This window comes from Festucalex cinctus, chromosome 1 (genome assembly GCF_051991245.1).
Source record: "Festucalex cinctus isolate MCC-2025b chromosome 1, RoL_Fcin_1.0, whole genome shotgun sequence".
NCBI lineage: Eukaryota > Metazoa > Chordata > Actinopteri > Syngnathiformes > Syngnathidae > Festucalex > Festucalex cinctus.
In genome coordinates, this window is record NC_135411.1 from 42323881 (window position 1) to 42342838 (window position 18958).

The 18958-nt window shown below is 37.6% G+C and overlaps 1 protein-coding gene across 5 annotated transcripts; it reads left to right on the forward strand.

The window, feature by feature from the left end:
- The first annotated feature begins 328 nt into the window (after positions 1-328).
- On the forward strand, positions 329-14131 carry LOC144029989 (uncharacterized). 5 transcript variants are annotated; one of them, XM_077535840.1, is made up of 12 exons: positions 329-609; positions 3565-3875; positions 5206-5367; positions 5785-5982; positions 6869-7027; positions 7600-7680; positions 7836-7971; positions 8247-8291; positions 9259-9726; positions 11951-12178; positions 12245-13395; positions 13499-14131. In XM_077535840.1, exons 2-12 carry the CDS (start codon positions 3648-3650, stop codon positions 13544-13546), a joined length of 2904 nt encoding a protein of 967 aa, XP_077391966.1. In that variant the 5' UTR covers positions 329-609; positions 3565-3647; the 3' UTR covers positions 13547-14131. The 5 variants fall into 5 exon arrangements, with proteins under 5 accessions (XP_077391966.1, XP_077391947.1, XP_077391957.1 ...); XM_077535821.1 differs by having other exon boundaries at positions 11951-13395; XM_077535831.1 differs by having other exon boundaries at positions 3565-3848; positions 11951-13395.
- Positions 14132-18958: the final 4827 nt, after the last annotated feature.

An 18958-nucleotide genomic window follows, 5' to 3' on the forward strand; every position in this document is an offset into this window, starting at 1 on the left:
AACGTGTAGCGCTTCCTGTGGAATATCACAGTATGTTTGATTTCTCATACTGTAGATACACTTTTTCTAATTCCCGATTATATTTAGATCACGTGGAAGCAGAAAACTGACTACAGCGATGCTGCAAAAGGGGGGGCGAGGCCTGTATTAAGTTGGAAGTCGCCCAAATGTGTTGTTGTTGTTGTTGTTGTTTTTCAAACTATTTGTTAGATGGCATTGTCTAACATTATGTATTTCGGAGCCATACAGTTTTATTTAAAATAAATAACAATCGTTGAATATAATACTTTTATTTTGAAGGTTCAGAAAGGATGTGTGCGTTTCTGCTTCTATGTGTTTCTCGCTACGACTGGACTCAGTATAATTTATCATCTTTGTGTCCGTGGATTTCGACTTCCCATTCACCACGAGAACCTTTTTCAAAGTCAGAGATAGCAGAGGGCGGACGGTAACAGGGGCGTCTTTCCTGTCGCCCATCGTTCCAAGCTAGCGGTACTGTCGATGACTGGAGCGACGGTCGGAGGATGAGAGTGCGAGCACTGCAGTAATGATGCGTTTTGTTCTGGACTGCCTGAGGACATCGAGCGCTAGAAACTCAAAGGATGAAGGGTACATATAATACGTCGGTTTCATATTTACGCTTGATGCTTTTAAACCTGACTAGACAGAAAATCTTAAGCCTTTGTGAATTCTATTGCGAGTGCACTTAAACTGATGTCTATGGATTTGGGCCATTGAGATGTGTGTGTATTAAACAAAATCCCACAAAGGTAATTTCGAGTATTGAACATCGATATCGACTCATTCTGCTTCATTCACAATGTCACAGTTTATTTATATCTGGATTCCTGAAGTGTGCTTTCCCACTCCTCCAGTCAAATTTAGAGAATTGCAGTTAATTGATTGGTCAACAGAGAACCATTCGCTCAATTTTTGTTTTATGTTTTTATTTCATCCATTAGACCTACGTCACATGTGCACATTTCAGCCCAAAAGTTCATGCAATTGTAAGCTAATAACAGACAGTGGTGCCCCACTATTCACGGGGAATACCCACCCGGCTGATCGGCAAAATGTTTAAAACCGTGCAGAATTGGCACCTATTGTAAATGTCTTTAAAGAAAATAAAATAATTTTTTGAACCCCTAAAATACTTGACTATAAGCGGGGATAAGCGGCGTACTAAGTTGTTTCTATACAAAAAAACAAAAAACAAACAGGTGTTCTCACCCCATCGAGAGAAGAAAAAAAATAAGTAGATGAATCTGCAGATGTCAAACTGCTGTTTAGTTAAGTTATATGTAGGCCTCCATGTACGTATGTGCTACGTAAATCGAACACAGTAAAAAAAAAAAAAAAAACAGAGCGAACTCTATAGCCCTATACTGATGGATGCTGTTTTAGCAAATAATATTTCAGGGAATACAACATTAATAATTAACTGTCTCTTATGTCCTCTCATATAAACTGTAGTATATTATGGGCACTTTAGTTACTACATGTGGTTAGCAAACACTCTCGTTAAGATGTTCTGTATTGGGATTTGCTCTCCTGTGCTGAGTTTGATTATTCTCCAAATGCTTGCGTGGATTTTTTCAACAGAGTACAAAGTTTCCTCCTGCAGTATTCCAAAAACCATCCATCCATCCATCCATCCATCCATCCATCCATCCATCCATCCATCCATCCATCCATCCATCCATCTTCATCCGCTTGTCCGGTGTCGGGTTACGGGGGTTCGGATGCTTTCCCAGACAAGACCTACCCCTTTCCTCTCCCCAGCCACTTCATCTAGCTTTTCCAGGGGGCTCCGGTGTCTCGTGCGTCGCCCCCGGATCCTCTTCCTAACCCCCCCCCCCCCCCCCCCCCCCCCAAAAAAAAAAAAAAAAATTAAAATTAAAATTGCACAACAAACAACACATTTTCTCCATCATCGGGAATATCTATTTGAATGCATTAGTGCATTTCAAACATGAAAAGCTAACACAGGGTTCAATAGGTCCATGGCTCAATAAGCTATAAATAACAACAGGTCCAATTATTCCCTGTTTTGTTTTTTTTGTTTTTCATTTGTTTTGTTTTAGGTGCATCTTATTCATTATTATCTTTCCCTTGAGTAATCTTCTTCACAAAAATGAGTGCAAAATATTTGCATGAAATCCTGCCTAACAGCCAAATTTCAGAATGTCATTTATGTGGTTGTCAGTGCGCCCACCAGTGGACAAAAGTAGCAACAACAGTTCCTTTTACTGAATAACTGCAGTTTGTGTTCTGGTCTCTCAGGCCAGATTGGACCCCTATGACATGGTTGATTCCACTGCTATTAACATTGAACAATTAATGAACAATAACCACAATTTTGGAGTGTTAGAGAAGTTAAGATTAGATGAGAACACAAGATGAGCCCCCTGGCCTGGGCACTGCAACATCTGATTTGATTGGAAAAGTCGCAAGTTGTGACTGTTTGTCCAAACTGTTTGGTAGGCTAATTCTCTGTTGTAACTAACATCGCTCTCTGTCTACCTAGGTACAGCTTGTGGCTTGCTTGTCAGGCAATTAGTGGGAACCCAATCGGAGAAATCACAGTCACTAAATTATTAATTTGCACATTCCTTGTTTTAATTGTCCATTCCATTCTTTCTGAAAAGCAGTAAATTTCAATATTTTGTAGTGCTGTCAAAGTAAAAGTGTTAACTAATTGATTAATCACAAAAAATATCGCATTAATCATGTATTAAAGCAGATTAATCACACTATTAATTTTGGCCACAAATGATCCTTTAGCTTGACAGCGAATGGTTACATTGACGGTAGCGCAGTTTGTGTGAGAATAAACATAATTAATGCATTAAAATAAAGCATTTCATAAATGTTATGTATATTCAGAATATTTGTCTAACTACTGGGTTTTATTTTGTTTTCGCTTTTTTTCATTTAATTTATGCAACAAACTGATTACAAAAAGTGCAGGATGAGAGTACGCAATGGTAAAAAAATATTGAAGACGTCCTCATAACATTAAATGTTGAAAGAATTAACACATGACCGGAGCTCTTCAAATTTAGCGGGCACCAAATGGTGATAAAAAGCCTTTTTAATTAAGTGATTAATAGTGGGAATCAAAATTCTAAGATTCGTCATCTGGTTTAAAAATGTAATTGTTTGACTGCTCGAATATTTCCCCAGAAAAAGTAACTAACTAGCTAAAATAATAATAATAATAATAATAAAAGTCGGACTTTTTTCTATTAACCAGATTACCTCTTCACATATAAACGAGATGAATCGATGGATATTGATATTGGTCATCTGGCAGATAGTGTGTTCTTTCTGTGGTATCTATTTTTATGAATGGCTCTGTTGCTAATGCTGAAGACTGCAGTAGCGAATAATGGCGGTGGAGGTGTGCTTTGGAGGGGGAGCCAGTTGTTGTGATTGTGACGGAGGGGGAAAGAATGAATTTAATCAATATGTTTCCTTTTGGAATGGCTACGCCCACTCCAGCGACGCCGTGTCTGACTCACCCCCTTCACATGTTTCCCGGTCTCACAATTATTGGTGCAGTGTGGCTCCTTGCTTGGATGATCGCGCACTGTCACGTTCCCAGACGTAGCTCCGCCTCCCCTGCGGTGTAGCGACTGCGAGCAATGGAGGAGCCAGCAGTGCAGCAGGAGAAATTAGACGGCTCATGGGATGGAGGGCATGATGGAGGGAAGGCTAATTGGAAGAATGAACGCTCCCTTTCCTCGCTGCTTAAACACTCTTGTCTTCTCTGCTGGTCGTCTCCCAGGGAAACCGACGTCGTGGAAACGGATGAGAGAGTGCTCAGCAAGTCATCCGAGATCAGAGTAAGAAGACCGCAGCACCTTGCGCTGGTGTGTGTGTGTGCGTGTTTTGTTTTGTTTTTTTGTGCACGTTCATTTGTTGTATGATGCATGCCGTCCCATTTTCATGCATCTGTCAACATAAATAATGGAAACCGTTTGCTTTTGTGTACCATTTTCAATTTGACAATCGATCATTTCCCATGATGCTCTTGTGTTGTGCATGCAGTAATGTGACGTGGTACTCAGCGTTGATAAATCATTTTTATTCTCATTTTTATTCTCATGGTTTACTAAAAATAATTTATGGTGGTTGATTTTTTTCTTGTTTCTTTTCGATATAAGGTGAGTATTTATTTTTCTGTATGTGTCAAGGAATTTATATATGACTGATAAATGCGCAAATCCATAATATTTTTCAGTTTCCTACTAATGTGCGCCCATGTTTAGTTTTCAGCTTTGTTCAGAATTACTAAACTGCTCTTGGCACAATGAATGATATTGGAATGAAACCAGCACATATTGTGTTTGTAAAAATACCGTATTGATATTATGACTTTGGCACACTTGCCTTTTAAAAAGTTGTGCTTGTATTTTATAGATATGTTGCATTGATGGTTTTCTGTTGAAAATATATTACAAAAGTGTCATCATATCTAAGTATGGGCTACTACCAAGACCAGGCTTATTTTAATGTCTTTTTGTGGCCGTTTTGGGATCAGGAACTACCAATGAAAAATTAGAAGGCTACAAATTTGCCATTGATTTATGTAATTTTAGCGACATATGGAGTTTTCCTTCAAGTTATCTGTCACTGTGCTTGTTTTATGTTTTTTTTTTTGTTTTATGTATAAAAAGTACTTCTGGTATCAGTACTTGGTATGGGAAATGGTGGCTACTCAAGACTTGAGTACTCGACTGTAATGGTATCATCTGATAAAATTTTATGTTTAGCCAAACATTTCATTTCGTGTACATGATCACATACTTGCTTTTTTTTTTTTTTTTTTTTACCTTGTTTCAAAATGCCTTCATTAACTATAATACAGTCAGTCTTGTCTGACAGCAGTGCATCTATATTTTTTTGTGATGGTGCTAATGATTATTTTACCACAGAAATGATATTTGTACTGTATTTAATTGTATGTTTATGTAATTATTGTATATGTGTGGAGTGTTGGACCACATGTTGTTGCATCGTCTCCCTCATTTCATTGTAGCCAGTCAAATAATCATTCACTCCCAAACCCTAAATATGAATATATTGGGATTTTGTTTTCATTTGGGTTCACTTTTACTTTGCCATCTCATCATTTCACATGATGTCATACTCAACTGCTCAAAATGTGCAAATGTCAGCGTGTGTTTTTTGCATTTGTAGGAGCTTGAGAATGCGGTCACGGTGGAAAATCTGGAGCTGCAGGAGCAGCAGTCAGATCGCAAAGAGCTAGAGGAGACGCTGGTCAAATTAGAGAAACACAAAGAGAGACTTGTTCAGCAAATAAAAGCCACCAGACAGCTCTGCTATGAAGAGAGTCAGCAGGTGAGTGAACAATATCTAATGTATGGCACCTGCTAGTGCTGCCTAATTCATGGACGAAGCATCACCTACCACACAAACCCTGTCAGATGTGCAGTGAGCGCCTGTTTATCTTGGCAGATATACCAAAATGGGAAAACCAGGTCAAGAAAGTAAAAACCCTTCCATAGTTTTGCTTTAGCCACAGGTGAATCTCGTAATGACCTCGTTTACCTGCCTTTTGCGTACAAGCACCTGTAGCTTTTTTTACATAGTTGGACAGAAGAGTGAGATGGGAGGAGGTAGAAATATTTTGATGCCGTCACATCATTGCCGCGTGTAATAAATGAACTGTCAGCGTGGATGAATCATTATTAAAACCACAAATGTCAACTTGATGCATCCAGTGGTCTTAAAACTGTCCATCTTTGTACTTTCCAGATCCTGTCCCTGCAGGCTGAGGAGGTTAAGAGGGAGAGCCAGGTTGAGGAGTACGAGCGAGAGCTTGCCAGAGCCCGATGGAGACTGAGGAAACTCAAAGAGGAGGTGAAACAGGCTAAGAGGAAGATGGAGGAGGCTGGAGAGAGGAACTGTCCTCTCCAGGACTCCATTAGACAGTCCTATGAAGAAATCTTGCAGGTACCGGAGAAAGTGCACATTTGTTCCATTGATACACTAATAAGGGTCAAATATCTTCATGAAAACCTTATCAACTAAAGAGGGCCAACCTGAACTTTGAAATTCCAGGGCTGAAAATGAGTATCACTATGGCCATGAGTTGACCGGTTCGTTTTAAATCCAGACTGACTAGGGATGTCGCAATTGATAACCGATATTGCAATATCAGATAAAAAAAATAAATAAATAAAATAACATGGGATTATAGAGGTTTCCATCCAACATCTCTGGTATTAACACTCATATACAAGCAGTCCATTCCAGACTCCGCCCCTGCTCTTCTAGGTTCTCTTCTTGAGGTTGAATTTATGTACTGGAACAATAGAGACCTGTCATGTGACATTCTCTGAACACGCCCCCACATTTTCCACGCGTTAACAGTTAGCATCTGCTGATTCAGCCACCATTTACAAAGTGCAACATTGGCTATGTATTGATTCTTCTTGCTGATCTTTTATTTTATTTTTTTTTGCCTCTTCTGGTTGTGGCATTTGGTCCACAACTGCTGTTAATCACTCAAAGTGGCAGATGCGTTTTCTATCCTACCAAAATGGCTGCGCCAACGGCAGTTTTGGGACGCGTGACATCATCGTCAGGATCTCTATATTGTAATATTGGCATCGTATGGGAAGTGAAAAAGTTGCGTCAGGACGCGCCACGACCGTCAGTCTGAATAAATGAAAGAATGTGTTAAAGCGTTTTGGGGGGGTTTCCCAGCATTTTTGAGAACTGTGACAAAAGAGAGACATGGCTGTAGTTCAATGGTGAAGTTGCATTTGTCACCATTTTTGTTTGTGTGAATGATTTATTGACAACACCAAAAAACAGTTCCTGTTGTCACCCGCAGGAAGAGCACACACTTTGTTCTGTGTCAGGTGGTGCCGTCACTCCAGAGAGCCAATTAGATGGCTCAACATCTCCTGCAGACACCACTGAAGATGAACCGCTGCCAATGAGACCTTGGGGGAGGAGCCAGTCGCTGCCCGCGTATGCTGACCTCATAATGGTAAATCACTTTAGTGATAGTTGATGTGTGCAATGTTGTTTTCAGAAAGTGCATTCAAACAATTCTATATTGTATGTTATTAATTTTGAAAACTCACTATGATATTGTTGCTGCTTTATCACTGTGTAGATGTCAAGTTTATTTGCCACCTCAAAATCTGATTTTTTGCACTATTCTTCCGATCTATTGGCCAACTTCATTTTGTTCGACAGATTCTTTTTAACTGATTTCTTGATTGACTTGGGCTGGAGATAGTCAGTTGTTAAATTGAACTCTGCTTTCAAAAAATGTGATTAGTTCATGATTTTATAAGGGTGACAACCACTTTTTTTTTTGTTTACTCCAGGCCAGATACTGTAGCTTTCAATACCCCCCCCATCCTTTTTCAATAAAATCACCATTTAAAAACTGCATTTTACGATCATCTCGGGCCATATTTTTCTGTCATTTACATTTTTTTTTTGGTGATCTTAAACTGGGGGGGGGGTCAAATAAAAATTGGCAAAGACGATAAATCCATTCTCACAGCACTGTATTTAAATTGCCTATGTGGGTATTTGTTTGTCGACCAGGTAGCCAACAGCGCACCCTTCTGTAATAATTTGGCAGATACCAGAGAAGAGGTCGATGACAGTAGCAGCAGCTCACCAAAGGTGAGTTTAGCCACATGCCATTCCATTATTATTCTTCAAGAAGAATTTCTGTTGAGGGAATACTAATCTGCATAATGAAAAGTAGTTACAGTGCAATCACATTTATTGATCATGCGATAATTAAATGTTCCAATAAGTTGTCATTTGTTTTCTAGATGGACAGATCGAACCTGGAAGATGATCCAGAGGAGGGTGACGTCAGTGAAGAACAAGGGGGAGTAAAGGAACAGTCCATTCTAAACAAACTGGACTTCTATCAAGCTGACCCTTTTGCACATTGCCACATAGGACGTATGTTTCTCATGATGTGTGATTTTAAACATTCATATTTCATTTTGTAGTTTAGCATTTTTCAGCATGTTTTATGTGTTTAATAGATATACTGCATCACATTTGCATATGGAGATCCGTCTTCTTCATTGAGTTTGAACCCCAGCTATAGAATAACGATATGTAAAAAAAATACTTTTGGGAGTGCTCTGCCTTCGTTGATTGTCTCCAATATCATCAATTATATCACCTTTTTATGTTTCTCAATTCGTTTTATGTTTGTTCTACATTTGCAGATGACCTATTTGATGAAGACCTATTTCCAAAAACAGATTCATCAGGTAACAAATCATAAATTCATATTGATATAAAATATGCACGAACAATTTAACAATCTTAATTTGTGTAATTTTTTGTTTTGTATCAACATTGCAGTACATAAAGAAGATGCTGCTTTGTTTTAAAACAAGATAATTCTCATGAATCAATTCAATTCATGATGATGATAAAAAATGTTTTAAATACATTCCTGCAAAAAGGACAGGAGAAAATTGTAGAAAAAAATATATTAAAATAAGAAAATCATTATTTCAAATAATCCAAATTATCTGCCAACAGAACAAAGAAAATGTACTTAAATTTATCTGTAAGATTTAGAAAAATAAGAAAAAAATACTATTCCCATATCAACCACAGCGGTCTTGAAAATAGTATTTTTATACAAAAAAAAAAAAAAAAAAGTTGACTTTTTCCAAGCTGTAGTAAATAGAACTATTTTCTTAAAATACATATGTACTGTATTTTCTTGGATAACTGAGTGTCAAGTCTGAAGGTATGCACTCTACCACTAGACCACTGAATTTGGATATCGAAATATTGGAAAGGTGAAAAATGAGTTTAGTAAATATAACGAAACGCACATCTTACTTGTAATATTTCTATTTATCTTATTTCTAGATTATGCAAAATCTTAAAATAAGAAAATTCATCTTTTTGGAACCCGAGTTCAGGGCCTTTAATGTTAGTTAGTTGTTGTCTTAAGCCTCACGGTACTTAAAACTGGCTGTTAACACTCGCGGCTTAGAATGCTTGATCAAATAAGATAATTAAGTAAAATGTATCTAAAAATAAGCACAATGATCTTCTCTGACAATTTCATTTTAAGTGAAAATAACTTGTCATGTGAATATTTCTTGGCATGACTGCCTTTAAAAATCTATCCAATATACTGTCATGCTATAAGCTCTCTCAAAAGATATTCTGATGATTGCTTTTTGTCACATTCTGATATTGTCTCCTCCTTTTCAGATGGATTTACATCAGATCCTTTCAAAGGCAGCGACCCATTTGCAGCGGACATTTTGTTTCCAGAGGCAAACGCTGGTTGCGATGAAGGGCCAGTCATTATCTGCGATGAGGCCGACACGAGTCTATCCTGTGCTGAAAATAAAGCTTCAACGGGGACGCAGTGTTTTGAGTCGGAGTTTCCGGATGAAGATAGCGACATTGAGATCAGCTATAGTCAAGAGGATCTTGAAACTATCCCTGGGGCAGATGATGACCATGGATTTAAGCCAATCCAGAGTTCTTCTGAGGAGCTGGGCCCACAGCCCATTCGAGGCTGGCGTTCGCAGGGTCAGTATTCCGTAGAATCGGATCCCAATGGCTATGAACTGGACCTTGGCGCAGTCTCCCCACCCTCAGACATAGAAGAGCACAGTCTTGGATCTCTAGCTGGAGAATTTACCAAGGAGGCCACGGCAAAGGCGGAGGAAGGTAAATTAGAAGTATCAGTGGATTGCAAACGTATTCAAAAACGTTTTCACATTTTGTTACATTACAACCACAAACTTAAATGTATTGCATTGGAATTTATGTCATAGAACAACCTTTACTGTCAAAAGAACTATTTTAGGCCAAATAAATACTAAAAAAAAAAATCAGTCTGGAGCCGCAAAACATTTGAACATTGTGATGAACAGAACAGTGTGTTAGTGTTAGTCTAATTCTCAACTCAACTCAACTTTATTTATAAAGCGCTTTAAGAACAGGCGTTGCTGTATACAAAGTGGTGTACATAAACATCAGTTTTGCAGTAAACAAGAACAAAGCAAACATTTTGAAGTGCGAATACAGGTTTTTTTTTGTTTTTTTTGTTTTTTGTTTTTTACAAGTAAATACATTTTACATCTGTAAATAAATAAAGAAGTACCGAGAGCCCAAAATCCAATTTGAGCTGCACCAGAACACAGAAATATGCGGCATCCAATTAATTTTCTTCGACCGATTTGTAATTTTTCACACTTCCTTTTTCATACATTTTTAGACTTTTCCGCCATTCTGTCAAATTCCATTATTATTATTTTTTACATTTTATGGCTACTTTTCTGCTCTTTTTTTCCATCAACGTTCTGACATTTCTGGTAATTTTGTCAAAGATTATATGGTAAATTTTGGGATTTCTTGTTTTGTTTTTTGTTTTTTGACATTTTACAGTTACCGGTACTTTTTTGAGTGTTTTCTTTTCTGCTGTTTTATTTATTTATTTATTTTTATTTTTATTTTTTTGTAAAACATATTTTAAAAATTGTCTGGCATTTTTGGCAATATCATGGACATTTTAGAATTTTCTGCTTCTTCATTTCTTCATTTTTGGACATTTTATGGTCATTTTGGACATTTTTTGGCAATTTTTAAAACTTTTCATCTACCTTCTATCTCTTTTCTTCTCTCAACTTAAAAATTTAGACTGACATTTTTAAATATTTATTATTCTTTTTTTATTTAATCAATTAATATAAAGAATATTTCATCTGAAAAAAAATATATATTAATTACTACTGATTTGTCGTTAGACATCCACAGGGACCACTGAAGGGGAACTAAAAAGCCGCAGATTGCAGACCCCTGTCGCAAAGCAACAAATAGTGGCACATCATTGTGAATTGGAAGGAAAAGCACAGCTAAAAGTTTTCCTATAGGCAGATTTTCTGACCTAAGTCGTGGCTCTCTGCTGCTCCTCTGCAATTACCAGGAGCCTTTTTACCTGTTTCCACAGTGTGTACTGTACTCAGCTGTTAGACTGAAGGCGATTAGTTGATCTGGATTTTGTTGAGAGGTGTTAACGTGAAGGGGGCTAAATTCAATTAGATGCTCATTTTATTTGGAGAAGAAATTAAACCATGTTTCATTCTCTCCATTTCACAATTGTGCAACACTTTGTGATGATCTATCATATGAAATCCCTCCAGAATACATTTACGTATGTGGTTGTAACGTGATGAAATGTGGAAAAGTCCAAAGAGTGTGAACAATAAAGTGCTCATGAATAAAACAAAAACAAAAAAGTTGTGATCTGATGTCAGTCATGGACCTTCAATCAAGGCTCATCTAAATAAGCAGTAGGTGAAAAAATGGCATATGTTATGATTGGCTGGAGAGCAGTCCAGGCCATATTCATCCATGATCAGATCAAGATCCAGCAAAAAGTATAGAAAATTGACGGGTGAGGCTTGGCAAGACCAGTTCTAAAACAGAAAGGCTATTTACAACCACGTTTTGCAACAGACATTCATACTCAAATGCCCACCAGCCCATTTGTTCCCTTGAAATATAATTTGATGGATTTTATCTTTAACAAGTAAGGAAAGAAAATATGGGCATGAACTTGTTTTTTTTTTTTTTTTTTTTTTTTTTGCTATCCATTAACGCCAGCCGAGAGGACCGTCGGGCGTTGGTATTTGACCTGGTTGGTGACAATTACACTGACGGGTGAATACCTACTTCTCTCAGTGCTTAGTATTTTTTTTTCTTAGTTTTTGCCCACCTCTTGTTATTATCCTAAATCTGGGACCTTTGGTACTACATTTTGTGCCATTGTTAGCATGTATAATTGTGTACTGGCATGACAGGAAAGTACCTTAATCCTAAAAAGTGCTTGCACATTTTGTCACTGACGGTTTCATCATAACCCTGACCTGAACTCTTTAATTCCCTTCAGCTAACACTGTCCCTGAGCTTGGCGATCAAGCATTGTTGGTGCCGGACAGAACAGGCAGGAAAGACAACGCTCAGTCTCTTGATGATGATCCGGGAGACGTAACAGATTGGATGAGCAACATCAAAGAGGAACCGGGAAACCCTTCTACTCCTCAAAACTCTGAAGACTCTCATAAACTTCACACTGAGTCACAACAGACCAACCTGAACTTTGACTGTGAATTAACAGGTCAGTCTTCCTTTGATCCATATGGCTTCAAGCTCAGTCCCGAACATTCGAGTCTCACCCTCTTAGACCCTGATGAAGCTGAGCTGAGCCCGGTACCCAGTGATCAAGATCTGGCTTTTGACCCAGAACACTCGTCTTCTCAACCAGACCCACTGAGCTTTTATTCCTACGCGTACGAAATCCCCTCTTCCCAGATGGTGCAGGACTCGGATCCCTATGGCTTTAAGCTCAGCCTTGAAAAAGAGAATCAGGAGGTCCCAGAACCGTGTTGTGAGGATAACATGGAAAACGTGGCCCTCGGTAGATTTGACAGGAAGGACAAAGAAGAACCCTTTAACTATAGCAATCAAGAAGTACTGCAACTTCTTCCCCATGAAAACCAAGAAGTGCTTGATCCTTGTAGCAACGATAACCAAGAACCGTTGGATGTCTTTCAAAGCAGAAACCAAGAAGAGCTGGAATTATCGCCTGTGGTCAACAATGAAAATGTCAAGTTCGTAAGCGAAGAAAATCAAGAATTCACAAATCTCTGCAGTCCGGAAAACCAAGAAGTGGTTGAACACTATTACTTTGTAAGTGACAAAGAAGTTGAACAGTGTGAAAACGATAACCAAGAAGTGCTGGAATTTTGTAGCCATGGTCATCTAGAACAACTTGATTTATCCTATCCAGAGAATCAGGAAGTGTTGGATTTAGACAGCTATGGCAATCAGGAAGTAGTTGAAAATCGGGAAGTGCTAGTTTTAGATAGTCATGTAACCCAGGGAATACCCAATTCCGGTAACAATAAATTTGAGGAATTACTGGATTTGGATGGCCACAATAACCAGGAAGTGCTGGACTTAGTCAAAGATGAGGTTCACGCTGAAACCAACAACAATCAGCGCATCCTCAAACCAGAGCGGAACATCAGTCCCACCAATAACAGCTCAGACAGTGATGTGGCATCAGAAGAACTGCTCGGATTTGAACCCAGTAATATCAGCGTTGGAGATGCCCTCATGGGCGGCAACATCACATCTACCAACCAGACCAATGATCCTACTCGTCACAACATGCTGGAGGGGGATCTTGGTTCTGTGTTTAGGGCTGGTGGATACATTGGCTGTCCTGATGTAGCTGATGATCTAGAACCAATGTACCATAGACAGAGTAACACTGTAGCAGAGCCAGTGCAGCCAATCAGACCAGTCAGACCTCCCCGGCCTTCACTCAGGGTAAGTTCCTGCATAACATTTATCAAATGCTGTGCGTAAATTAGTATTGTTATTCACGTATCAGGATGTGGAACAATGCATGGTGTGTGTGTGTGTGTTTTAGGCAAAGGAGAAAGCTGAGTCACCAACTCGGGGAATCGACCTGAAATGATGTCTCAATAATCAACACTGATATTCCTCTCAATGGCCGAATACATCGAAGAAGAGAGAAATAAGATGAACGATTTAAAAAAAAGAGGATTGAAAAAGGGGGTGACAGAATCTGTCTGTAGTTATTTGCAGCAATAACTGTAGACTTGTGTCTGTATTTATGTTCAGCGGTTAAAAAGAAGACTAAAATAAGAAGTAGAAGGGGCCTGACGTACTGTACACTATGTCTCAATTGATTAGTAAATTACTGTTTGGAATTTTTTATTTTTTTTGTCACTCTAGATTTTTTTATAATTTCTGTTTTCAGCCAACTGTGAAGTTAATATCTCTTTTCATACAGTAACTGCTGCTAGCACATATTTTTCGTGTTTTATGTCCTAGATACGGCTAATTTATCTGACACGAAGATCATCGCCAATATTTTAGTTGATGTTAGAGCCTGCCTAAGTGGACTTATTTCTTCTCTTTTCTTTTTTTTTGTGGACTTCTTTAAAAATCAAATGTATATACAGTACGGTAGTCTGCATTTTAATGCCTGAAGCAAATGTATCGGAGATAGTTAGTTAGTTAGTTAGTTAGTTAGTTAGTTAAAGAAAAAGACAAATTATCAAGATGTTTAAGAAAAAATGTAATTGACCTGTTTTTTTTTTTTGGGGGGGGGGGGGGGGGTATTAGTTTTGGTTTTCAATTTTAGGCCTAATTCAATTTCCCTTACATTATTTGTACATCATATACAATGGAATCTCTGACGTAGAACAGGATCTGTTCCATGCTGGCCAGTTTCCAGTTTTTTTGTTTTTTTTTGTTTTTGTTTTTTATGAATCAGTAATAATCAATAGAGAGTATATGTAGTCCATTCCAGCATGAAACTGCCTCCATCATAAAACTTGTGTGTTGTATGTCAACTGTGCAGGCAATGTTTTCAGTTTAAGTTTCATTTTATTTCATCAACATTTTACTTCATCAACTTCTAGTCTTTAAAAAGGTACGCATGCAGAGGGTAACGGACTTTCAGGACCTAATATCTTTTTTTTTTATTATTATTTTCTTATAAGATTCAAATGTAAAATGCTATACGTTAACACGACCTTTTGATAACGTGACAAGCATATGGAAGCTAGCCAGTGAGAAGCTAGCTTGAAAGTAGCATCGGAAGCTAATGTTAGCATTCCTAAGCTTTACTGACCGATTCAAACGATAACGTTGACACTTGTCTTCTTCTTACGTCATGCATTATAACAGTTTGTCCAAATGTTTGTGCATAAGTAGACATTTTTTCAGGGGGGAAAAAAGCAAAAGAAAAAGTCATTTAATTGTGCTTAAGATGCAAGTTAAGGTTTCACTGTATATGCATCATAAATAGGCCAAACGCTGCAATCCTCGGAAGGTGAGAAGTCGAAGTTGTCTGACTTCCAACCAGGAAAAGTGCACTGGAATGCAACTCAAACTGGGAGCTGTAAAAAGATGTTCATTCATTATTCCGTTAATTTAGGTCAATGTTACACAACGTCATTTTGTACTGACTGGAAGTTGTTTGGTGAAATGCTTATGAGATAACATATTACTTTATTTATATAAATAAAGGAAATTATGATGGAACGCTTGCTGGAGGTCAAAATGTGAATTGGTAATTGAGCTTTTAGCTACAATGGTCGATACAATTAATAGATTTACACTATATGATGTATAGCTAACGTACTGTACTTGCTGTTCAAGTAACAAAACTCATCAACATTGTATCATTTTGGTATCATTTTGAATATTTAGCATTTACCACATACTTTATTGGCTTTAATCATGAACAATTACTGTATGTAAGAAAGCATACTTTATAATTGGGATAACACAAGAGTCCGTCACAGTATACGCACTATAAGGACTAATAAGATGTGTTGAGTGTTTAATAGAAAAACTTCATTGTAAATATAGACCTTCCTTACCAATGGCACCCAAATACTTTGCATACCACCACAGGCAAAGTCACTGACTTGACACTGAAGATACTTTCTTTCGTCATATGTCTTTATGCGGGGATTGTTGTTCGAGGTATTGATGGGAAAATGAAGCTTCATGATCCAGTTGTAATATTATTTTACTATTCGAGACGGTTTGAAGATAAATCATCCAACCAACCAGATTGATTAAATGAAAAGAAAGGGAAGTTTTGACAAAGTCTTAAATCATTTGTAACATCCAAAATTGCATCGCTGAATAGGTTTGCAATATTTCATTCTGATATTTAAAAAAAAAAAAAAAAAAAAAAGGTTCACGCGAGCAGGAAAAAATAAACAAATCAAATTTCCGCCTTGCCTCTCATTTTGCCTGCCGTCGTTGTCATGGTAGCGGTGCCATTCGCACCTGCCTTTCAGACCCGGCATTTGAAGACTTATAATCAGCCATTGCAGGTTTTGTCTCAGGTTAGATAAATCCGATTGTGCGTCCTAAATGAATCTGGATGCATTTACTCCTCCCAGAATGCGCAAAATGAACGGTGTGGCGATTTAACACATTCAGGAGACCCAATCCTGTGTGTGCCCGGTTCATAGATCAACTTCCATATCTCTCCACATCTGTTTGTATGAGCAATTAAGTTTTTCTTTTCCTCTCCCCCTGTTTTTGGATGCACAAACCTTAAGTAAATCAGGCATTTATGCAACGGTCCTTGCCCTGTGCAATACTGTGCGATACATTATTTCCACTGACAGTGAGCCTTGAACATAGCAGTGACTCATGTAACCAGTCCATAAAGAATTAACATTGTATTCAGTAATATGTGTCATTGAATATTTCTGTAGCCAGTTCGTGTGATGAATACATTCGATACGCCTATTAGTGTGCCGTTTAATTTTAACATCCCTGACAGCAAGCACTTGAATTGTTTTTAATTTGTTTTAGTTGATGCCTACCTCATTGCTACTTTGTCATGACTGCATGATAACACCGTGAATCCTGTGATCGCATACAAATCTGTGACTTTGACCTCATGTAATCTCAAGTCAAAAATGCATGCCATACTAACAGTCAACACTTGTCATAAAATGAGTCAGAAATCTTTCACGGATCAGTGATGATGTGTTTAGGCCTAGAGGTGATACCGTCCTTGCTCATGCTTGATATTTGCTGTCGAGTTACTTCCTATCTAGGAACATATTCTGCTATTGCTTCATCCAACATAACACTTATTTTTGTGACAGTATCTGGTATAAATTAAAAACGTGTCATGATTTAACACATTATGAAAAGGTGTCAATTGAGCAGACATCAACTCCAGAAGCATACAGTGCAGATTTGCAGCTTTTCATTATTGCAGGATGTGTTTTCTGTTATACATATACTTACACTGAAAGTCAAGGTTGAGTGACGTGTTTTTCGAAATCAAAACCATTGAAGATATGTATGATGCCACGGTGTGTCCATGATTTCTTGTGATGTTGTATGTGTTGCAATGTAAATGCATCGGTCTGTGCTTGAGACATCAAAGAATACAACATTAGTGAAGCCAACATCAGGTGTTGAAAATTTGTGTGCTTGTTGTGGCAACCTGCCTTCTTGCATCATCACAGTACAGGATCGGCATCTTGGGGGCTTTTGATGTAAGAGTGACTAAAAGATTTATTTTCAGAAGCCCATATTATTAGCAGCCATGCAGGCCTTTGTTTCATCTGTCCAAAGATTCTGATTCCATATTTTGTTTGGTTTTGTTTTTTAGTCTTTCATGTTCTCAAACATTAAAAGTGGTTTGAATCTTGCAACGATTGGTGTTTGACAAACTTACCTTCTATGGAAGCCCAAAAGTGTCAAAATTCAATTAAAAAAAAAAAAGGCCTTCTTGATATAACTATCATTTTGATAAATAACAGACAATTATGTAATATGGCCATTAAATTTTAAAATGAGGTGTTAGTATTATTATGAAAAGTGTTATGCTATTCTTTAATAGTAACAAATATTTTATTTTGATTAAATATTTCATAATTATTATTTTAACAACATCATACTTTTTAAAAAATAATGACATTTTTTTATTTTCAAGGTTTTATAAGATAAGAAAACGTTGTTTTACAAAGTCAGGTTTTATTTCATAATGTCCTTTTCCACAATGGTCTTCTTTTACATAATGGCGTTTTACAGCCGAATGACTTGATCTGTCAATCAAAGTCAGTGGGTGGGACCACCTGTTTGAGCCAAGATCGCCGTGACGCCTACCCCGTAGCCTGACGCAGAAGTTTAACAAGGCCTTTACGTTATGATCCGATTCTAAACGATTTGCTACTTTTTGGAGTACTTCTGAAAGTGACTTATCTCCCGCATCCATGCTTTAGCAAGCCTGTGACCGCCGCGGCTCCTCATCAGGCGCGAAACTCTCCAGGCGTGAATCGATACTGCAAGTTTTGCTGCTCATGTCTGTATAAGGGACTCAGCCAATCACGTAACTGGCTCCGCCTCATGTCATTTGATTGACAGGCCAAATCATTCGGCTGTAAAACGCCATTATGTAAAAGAAGACCATTGTGGAAAAGGACATTATGAAATAAAAACTGAATTTGTAAAACAACGTTTTCTTATCTTATAAAACCTTGAAAATAAATTAAATGTCATTATTTTTTTTAAAGTATGACGTTGTTAAAATAATCATTATGAAGTATTTAATCAAAATAAAACATTTGTTACATATTAAAGAATGTCATCACACTTTTCATAATAATACTAACACCTCATTTTAAAAATGTCATGGCCCTATTACATAATTGTCTCTTATTTATCAAAAGAATATTTATTTCAAAAAGACCTTTTTATTTATTGAATTTTGACACCTTTGGGCTTCCATAACCTTCCCCACATAGTTCAATTCTTTTTGTAGCATGTGCTAAGAGGAACTTTCCTGCAGTCCGTTTCACGTACTGTCAAGACCGAATTTTTTTCAAAGCAATTAGTGTTTTCTTAGTTTCAAATAAAATGAAACATAAACAAATCAGTAATGATACATAACACTCCTGTGTTCATAAGGAAGCACAATTTCATTTCTCTTTGACCTGATGACATTATCCAACAAAGGTACGGAAAGGTGTAATAAAGATTAGGAGATTTGACTTTCCTAAGAGGCTCGTAGTCTTAAATAGTGGCCCTGCAAGATTCAGTCTTTTCAAAAACTATAGCTTGTCTTTAGATGTGAGCATGTGTGAGAGTAGTCTTCCAAATATATTTTCCAAATCTTCTGATAAAGTACAGCATACAGTTGACATTGGCAGGAAAGTTGTGAGCTCCTGAGTTGTCATTTCAACTCATACCATCATTACTAGGCCTCCTCCTTCATTCACAAGAAAGGTTTAGCTGGATGTGATCAGTACTTGCTTACTGCAGGTACAAGTCGAGTGGCAAAGGGACAACACTCCACTACACGAGTGCATTTTTT

Excerpts from the sequence above, each read along its gene's own strand:
- LOC144029989 (XM_077535821.1), top strand. The coding sequence starts at position 3,648 with ATGGAGGAGCCAGCAGTGCAGCAGGAGAAATTAGACGGCTCATGGGAT. Across the intron at positions 3,876-5,205 it reads GACCGCAGCACCTTGCGCTG|GAGCTTGAGAATGCGGTCAC; the intron begins GTGTGTGTGTGT and ends TTGCATTTGTAG. Across the intron at positions 5,983-6,868 it reads CCTATGAAGAAATCTTGCAG|GAAGAGCACACACTTTGTTC; the intron begins GTACCGGAGAAA and ends TGTCACCCGCAG.